A 7,694-nucleotide genomic window follows, 5' to 3' on the forward strand; every position below is an offset into this window, starting at 1 on the left:
CATTGCATTTCCTGTTTCAGGGGATTCTGCAGATGATAAAAGCAACACAAATAATAAGGTAATCCTGCCCACACCTTTTCAATATTAAATGTATAATTTTATTTACTGAAGCATAAGTCTCCATCATTATCATGGCCATTTGGTGAGTTTTTATGATAGCCCCGTCAGAGCTGCGGATTATTAGATTTGCATACTGTGTGAACATTAGAATGAGCCTCTGTTGCAGCTATTTAAAACTGCGCGACCGTTTGACGTGCAGAAAGCCATAGCCACCAACCACATCACAAAATGTGCTGGTTGCAGAGGCACTGCATGAATAAATAAAATAAATCAAGTGTAATATTATGTTCAGGACAGAGGAATTACCCCCTCTCCCTGTGTTTGTCTCCTGACAGCCTAATGAGGATGTTACGTACGCCTCTATTGACCACAGCAGTGCCCAAGGATCGAGAAGAGTCAGATCTACCACTGACAATGAGTGTGACTATGCCACAGTTTATATCCCAGCAGCACTTCAACCTGAAACTGTGTCTCAGTGCTCATCTAAAGACGGAGGTGCAGATGATTATGTACTTATGGGGTAAACAGAAACAAGAGGAAAAGTTCATCTGAGCTACATTGTAAGAGGACTGGTAGAACAAGAGAACGTGTCTAATATATTGTAATGGTGTGCAAGAAGCTTATAGTTGAACTGCCAATCAAAGCTTGATCTACAATTAGGAAAAAAAGACAAAATCATTCACAAACAACAGCAGCTGTTTGTAAAATTCAGCCCAGAGTAATTTCCACTTCTGAGATAACTCAAGCCTGAACACAGCTGTGATGTTCCTTCCTGAAGAGGACAGACTTACATCACAAATGGCCTCTTTACAGAAGAAACTCAACCTCAGGAGATTCTGAAGCCCTAATGCCTGATGTGCCTGGATGTCCTGAAATGTTTTGACATTAGCAACAATCTGGAAGTAGTAAGTTAAAGTCAACTGGACCTGATGTTGCACTTGAATAATTTTTCCACTCAAGAGGATTAATCAGTTACACAGATCTACCAAGACAGCAACATTTCCAAAACAGGAAATGCAGGGGCTTCTGACATACGACTGCTTCTTACATCATATCCTGAATGACAGAGAATCCTAAAGCCACTGTGTGTCCATTTTTTATGTGATTATAGCGCCTTTTAAATTGGTCTTATTGTATAGCTTTTTATTTACAGATATAAGTCAACAGACTCAGTATAGTCAGAGTGTTTGCTCCTCAGAATTGCACACCTCCTAAATATACTATAAATAGATATTTAAGCTTGAAAACATCAAACCCACAACCTGAATGACTCAAAATCTTGGTTTATTCAGCGACCTGAATGACTCAGTAACTCAGGGGTCTTTCAGTATTCAGTGTGTCGCTTTCAGTTTTCGGGGTCGCTGGCATGCCTTGCTGTCTGTGACAGTGTATTTGTTAATACTTCCACCAGAAGTAACCAAAGTCAGAAAAGCTTAACTTAGAAAATGGAAAATTTCAGCTGCCTAGACTGGCTTTTACAAAGTAAATGTGTGTCCAATTTGTGCCACTGCCACATTATCCAGTTCATGATGGAGAATGTCATTTTTATATAATTTGTGTCCACACAGCATTTTAGAGTTTTTGCTCCTGAGAAATACTGCAGACCACCCGGATATTTAAGGCTGAAAAATTTATATTTTTTTATGGATTGTATATGTATGCAAGGCCTGTATCTAATTACAAGATTATTTATCTGTTTGGTTAGGTGGTATAGTAATAGTAGTAGTACTGTGAGTTACCTTTCTTTCATTGTTGATCTTTTTTTAATGATTAAAAGGTTAACAAGTACCACTTTTGTTCATTATTCTGTTGTATCTATAAATATGTATAGGTAAACTATTTAAATCATGGTAATAATTTCTGAAATTTAAAGTCAGATTTGTAATGAAATTCGTTGTTAAGAATCTCATTAAAAGATTGTAAGACTAAATGAAATCGTTTCCCCTTTTTCATATGTACAACTTAATATTCAGTGTGAGGGGAAGATAAGCTATAGTTGCTGCAGCCTATGATTTAGTATCAGATTTCACGTGTTAGCCTGGTCTCCGGCTGTGCACAAGGCAGTGACACTTCTATAAAAAAAGGTACCAATAATATACCAAGGAAATTAATCATGATCATTTCATGCATGCATTGATATTGATGTATTATGAATTCTCTCCATTAACACACAATTACAACACTATGAGTTTATGTGATCAGTTTACACTTAAAAGTCAGTTAATGAATGTTAATTCAACATTACTTCATACATTAATCGTACGTTTTTATACCCAGAGTTACTGCTAGTATAAGTTTAAAGCATAATACAACCTGATCATGCGCAATACAGCCATCTAGTGTTGAGATGGGAGCAACATTCAGTAACATGTACATATTTGCATCGGATTACCTGTTTGATTAAAGAAAAATACAGCTCCATAGAGGCTAATCAAATGCATGTGTATAAATACCCTTTACTATAACTGGAATTCAGTATTGATTAATTGACTATCTATTAATTGTTAGCAAATTATATAAAAACATAGTGACTTGATGATTTGTTAATTGTGAGCAGTTGGAATTCACGCTGCATTAATGCTTTAAATCATCATGACTCGTGCTTTAGTTAAGCATTACTTAAGAATATGAGTTGTACCTTTATTATAAAGTTTTACCCACAACTTCAACTCCCCCTCCCACAACTCACATATTCACTATTGGTTGCTATTGAATATAATGCTACAATAGTAAATACTGGAAGCACATAGGGGGTGCTATATTTATGTACATTTTATTTTCTAGGCCTATTAGACAGCTTCAACTGGATGTGACATGATCGTTCTTCTGAGGACTATATTATCCCACTAGATGGCAGAGCAGTCCCTTTTTTCAGTTTCAATTTCTTGTACCACCAATCAGTTTCTTCAGAAATTGGCTTACAATCATTGAGAAAGTAATGAACCAAATTCTAGCGCTCACTATTTATTTAATGTGTTATCATGTGCCAGTAATCATCAATCATGTGACAAAAGGTGGATGTTAAACCGAGTATCTGTCACGTTTTTGCTGAATGTCTACTGACTTTCACACTTTTTGGTATGAGTATACAGAGTACTCAACTATGTACTATTTTTAGTGTTCTTATTCATTTTGTGTAACCCACCTTGAATGACATGAGTGTGCGGGATGTTTTTTACAGTTGAGGTAAGATATATTTTTAATATATGTAATTACATATTTAGACAAACAACATGACCATATGTACATTGAGAGGGTTATTGGTTGCTGTGATTGAACCTGCTCTTTAAGACATAATACTCTAATTCTATCAATAAATATATGTTATCATATATAATTGCAGTACATGTATTTTATCAGCAACATCAAAACTCTGTAGGTCTGTAGTCTTGGCATGCTGTCGCTGCTTACGGCTGAGGATGGCATACTTTCCCGTTCAGCAGTTCATTGCATTTGTAGTTAATGTTCTACATAGAAGCCCACACACCAAGTACTGGGTTGCATGCACTGTGCATACGTACCAGTGTGTGACATTAGGTACATCCCCTGTTCCATCAGTCAAGTTTATCAGGAGAGAATTTATCTGTAAGGCTCCCTGTCTTGACGGAAATCTTTCATCTCACTCTTCTCTCATGGTTACTATTTCACCTTTTCTCAGTTTCACAGCCTTCTGTTTCTTACAGAGACCTATGTGCATTTAAATGTGTGTGTGGGTAGGTGTGTGTCTGTCTGTCTGTATGTGTGTGTGCATGTGATGCTTGTAAAGGATTTTTATGAGTTATAGATAGAGTTGACACGTTGAACATAGCTGGCGTACGGCTCCACTTCCTCCACATCCTCTGCCTGAGAAAAAACAGAGAGGTGTCAGAAACAAAACTCAACAATGTGCAGCAGAACTCAAAAATGATGAGTTACAGAAAGATTACCTACCTGCGAAAGTTTGGATGGTGAGGTGTTGGCTTGCCTGCAAGACCTGAAAAAGAGAAAGTTTTTTTTTTTAAACAAAAAAAAAAACCCTGTTAAATTACTTGACAAAAAAGCTCACAAGAAGTTCATCTAATTAGTTATTTATCAAATGAAAATTCTTACTTTGGCATTGTTAGTTTCTTTTGTGCGAAGAATAAGAATCCAGCCAAAACTGCAATGATTATTACAGCAATGAGGATGTACAACAGATTAAATGGAAGACCTGCTGAGAGAGAAAAAGCAGTAACGGTTTGATAGCAATCCACTGCACATTAACACTACATCTATTTATGAACTTATTAATACCAAAAAATAAATAAAAACATCTAGTCAGAAACATGAACAAGCATAAAAAGCTAAACTTATTTATTCAATGATATAGACAAAACATTTTCTATTGTACTTACCAGGCTGACCTTTCGTGGTTTCTAGTATCAAAGTTTTCCCACTTTTCCAGTACGGGTGTGTGATTATGCAGCTCAGGTTTTTTTCGTGGAGTTCCAGGGTGCTTTCTACTGTAATTAATCCATCTGAGCCAGACGAGGTTTCCAATAATGAATTTCCTGTATGGCTCCAGCTGATGTTAGCAGCAGGTTGTCCATTTTCAGCTTTGCACACAGCCACCATCTTATTACCCTTCCACTCAAACCAGGCTGATATATTGGGAGGAACTAAACCATGGAAGACATAACAGGAGATATGAAACTTGCTGAGTGGTTTGGGTTCGCTGTCTTAACAGGCAAATTAAAACGCGAAGAAAAACAACAAACAAAAAACAACAACAAAAACCTAGCCATGCTGATACAATTGTTTTAATTTTGCTTGCCTAGGTTAACTTTTTAACTATTTCATACATTGAGGATAAAATAGTTCCAGATATAATGGAGACATTGTGTCATGAAAGGCAAATTTATGTTGGGTTATCAAATATCACTATAGAGCACTACAAGTGTCAAAAAAGAAACAATATCATCCCCCTATTATGTTTGCAACAGAAGGCTAAACTGCAGATATTTTAAAATCTACCTGTGATAGCCACGTTGATAATATGTTCATCAGCTCCTCCCGGGTAAGCTGTCTCACAGTTGTAGACCCCCACGTCATCATTTGAAAAGTTGGGGATGTGCAGGTACGACTGAGAACTGGATGTGTTTTGGAGAGACATGCCACCATTGCAGGAGTCTTCATTTCGGCCACTATTGCTGTGGGATATTCTGCATTTTTTGTTTGTATCTATTTTCCAGATTACATAGAACGTCTCATTCCACAGTTTTTTGCTGCATGTCAGGTTAACTTCGCTACCCACATTGAAAGTTGAATTTCTGACAACTGAAAAAAAGGCAAGGAAAGTTTCATTATTTCTGTGCATAATACAGTGATTATGTTGTTTTAAGGGTTTGGGGGTTATTATGTAATAAAACTATATATAAATTACAAAGGTCTTAATATGCACAAAAAACATAAAAAATCCGAAGCAAAATAAGATCCGATATTGCATGGGACAACACAAAACTGGCCATTAAACTAAGGTATAACAGTTTACAAATAAATCACACTTGGCAATTGCTCAGTACTGATAATAAAACTGGAAATACGTTTTTAAGCTTAACACCATGAAGAAATCTTCCGATAATTTTAAAGTGATTAAATGTAAATCAAAATTAAGTCAAATCAACCACCTATAATCTCTCAAAATGATTTTAAGTACAATGTAGCAAGGCTAAAAAACACAAATGGGTATTTAAGAGATACTGAACGTCAATGTTGGAATAGTTTGGAATATTTTTTTTCCAAATTGGACAAGTTTTCCACAACATTTTGTAGCCTCTAAATATGGATAACACAAAATAGACCAAAAATAAAAACTAAATGTTCCTCGGACATTAAGTTTCAAAGTTATTATTAAAAGTATTATTTCACTTGATTTAAAGTGAAAACACATATTAATGTTTGAAATAAGAATCAATGGAAAGGGGGAAAATGAAATATATACTGTTATGTTCAACTTCAACTTTTTAGTCATACCACAAATTAAACAGAAAGAAAAGGGGTAAACTGATTTTTACCATAAACTTTGGGAACAGATGCTGAAGAGTTGGTGATTGCTCCTGAGAAAGATGGAGGCAGTTAGTAAAATAATGTGATGTGTTTAGCAAGCAAGCAGCAGTGATTCATTATGAAGCATTTAATCATCAGAGCAACAGTCAGTGTAGTTTACTTTTGATTAGTTATTGAGTTGAGTTAGTTAGTCCATTCATGATTAATTGAGGTGAGAGGCAATACAATTACAAGTGGGCTGACTCGACCAAATAACTGCATTCATTGTCGAAAGCTGTGCAGTTTCTTTTACCAGCAATAAACTCATTACAGTTGCTATTTCAAAGAAATGAATTGGAAGATTCAGGGTTCATGACTGAGGGTGGTCAGAGACTTGTTTACTTCTGCCAGGTGTAAGCAAACACAATGCCTGTAGCGGTGTAGTAGAAACCACAGATTACCTTTTCCACCTTGCAGCAACCACACCATGGAGAAAAGCTGCATCACAGTGTTATGCTGATGTGGAATCATGATTTCCACTGCACAAGTAACAGCGTGCCGCTTGTTCATTCAGAAAAAATGGGGCACCCTTTTTTTCTACATGTGTTATGGAACAGTTTTCTCCCTTGTCAGCTTCTGTATTACCCCACCTCCATACAGGTCTTTCCACTCACTGCCTACGCTGACTCAAATCAAGTACATTTTGCAGAAATCTCAGAGTGGTTAACACTTCAGTTTATAATTTTACACTTGCCAAGATATCAACAATATGTCTCATATATTACAATAATAAAATATATTACCTTCCATGTTAACAACGATACACTCACACTGCATAGTTACCACAGTATCACAAGTGACACGTTCACGTTACATTAGTGAGTTGTTTTGTATTAAAAAGGTATATTTTTAAACTAAAGCTGTACCTTCTCAAGGCTAAAACAATATTTAGTGAAACCACATGTGAATAAAAAGTTCAGTATTCAAACCTGTTTCCAGACTCCATGTTTCACATGCCGAGAGGATAATCAAAGCAAAAACCCACATCATCTCCTTCATCTCCAGTTGTCGTTAGGTTCTTCTGTCAACTTGCTGCCACAGTTGGAGCAACATTAAGTCAGGTCTCCTAAATCCTCAGTCCTGAGTGCTGTCTATGGTCACATCAGTCTTTATACTGCATGGTATGGCCTCTGCCCTCATGTCACCCTACTTTACCCTACTTGCAAGTTTACACCAGATCAACTGTAAATAGACTATCTGACACTCCCCCATGTTACAGACTTATAAAGGATTCATGACTAACAAATCCCTCCCTTCTTTCTCTTCGTCCTCTCCTAACCACTTTCCACCCAAACTTCTGCCCCTTTTCTCCACACAACACTGACATCTGATAAGTTTAGACGCCAGTTTCCTTTCCTGTGAGTCACATGATCATCCACACAGCATGAAGGCTAACAGTGCATATCGTGCGACAGGAAGCAGTTCTTGAAAGTTTCAACCCTTTATTGACATGCAAAACAGAGGTTTTAAACTCAAAAACACAACAGGAAAATACAGCTGCTGTCAAGAAAAGTAAAAGCCACCTTATTAATGGTTAAAACCATAAAACCAGCGAAAGAAATGACAATGAT

At 36.5% G+C, this 7,694-nt stretch overlaps 2 protein-coding genes across 5 annotated transcripts in view; one reads left to right on the forward strand and one right to left on the reverse strand.

Annotated features, from left to right (window-relative positions):
- si:ch211-214p13.7 (uncharacterized) overlaps positions 1–2,155 on the forward strand; it is a 3,157-nt gene extending 1,002 nt beyond the window's left edge. Inside the window, exons 3-4 of one of the 2 annotated variants that reach the window (XM_062432128.1) lie at positions 21–58; positions 396–2,155. In XM_062432128.1, coding sequence (XP_062288112.1) covers positions 21–58; positions 396–584 — 227 coding nt within the window. In that variant the 3' untranslated portion in view covers positions 585–2,155. The remainder of the gene's footprint in view (positions 1–20; positions 59–395) is intronic. The other variant, XM_062432129.1, reaches the window with a different exon arrangement.
- A 1,028-nt stretch (positions 2,156–3,183) lies between these two features.
- On the reverse strand, positions 3,184–7,300 carry si:ch211-214p13.9 (cell surface glycoprotein CD200 receptor 1). Of its 3 annotated transcripts, none has more exons than XM_062432123.1 (7): positions 7,053–7,300; positions 6,093–6,134; positions 5,053–5,355; positions 4,434–4,697; positions 4,150–4,249; positions 3,991–4,033; positions 3,184–3,903 (listed from the first exon to the last, which is right to left on the reverse strand). In XM_062432123.1, the coding sequence occupies exons 1-7, from the start codon at positions 7,120–7,122 to the stop codon at positions 3,832–3,834; spliced, it is 894 nt and encodes a 297-aa protein (XP_062288107.1). In that variant the 5' UTR covers positions 7,123–7,300; the 3' UTR covers positions 3,184–3,831. The 3 variants fall into 3 exon arrangements, with proteins under 3 accessions (XP_062288107.1, XP_062288106.1, XP_062288108.1); XM_062432122.1 differs by having other exon boundaries at positions 4,150–4,252; XM_062432124.1 differs by lacking the exon at positions 6,093–6,134 and having other exon boundaries at positions 4,150–4,252.
- Positions 7,301–7,694: the final 394 nt, after the last annotated feature.

Source organism: Scomber scombrus, chromosome 13, assembly GCF_963691925.1.
Source record: "Scomber scombrus chromosome 13, fScoSco1.1, whole genome shotgun sequence".
In the NCBI taxonomy this organism is placed as follows: Eukaryota; Metazoa; Chordata; class Actinopteri; order Scombriformes; family Scombridae; genus Scomber; species Scomber scombrus.

Excerpts from the sequence above, each read along its gene's own strand:
- si:ch211-214p13.9 (XM_062432122.1), bottom strand. The coding sequence starts at position 7,122 with ATGAAGGAGATGATGTGGGTTTTTGCTTTGATTATCCTCTCGGCATGT. Across the intron at positions 4,034-4,149 it reads AAGAAACTAACAATGCCAAA|GTCTTGCAGGCAAGCCAACA; the intron begins GTAAGAATTTTC and ends TCTCTTTTTCAG. Across the intron at positions 3,904-3,990 it reads CACCATCCAAACTTTCGCAG|GCAGAGGATGTGGAGGAAGT; the intron begins GTAGGTAATCTT and ends GTTTTTTCTCAG.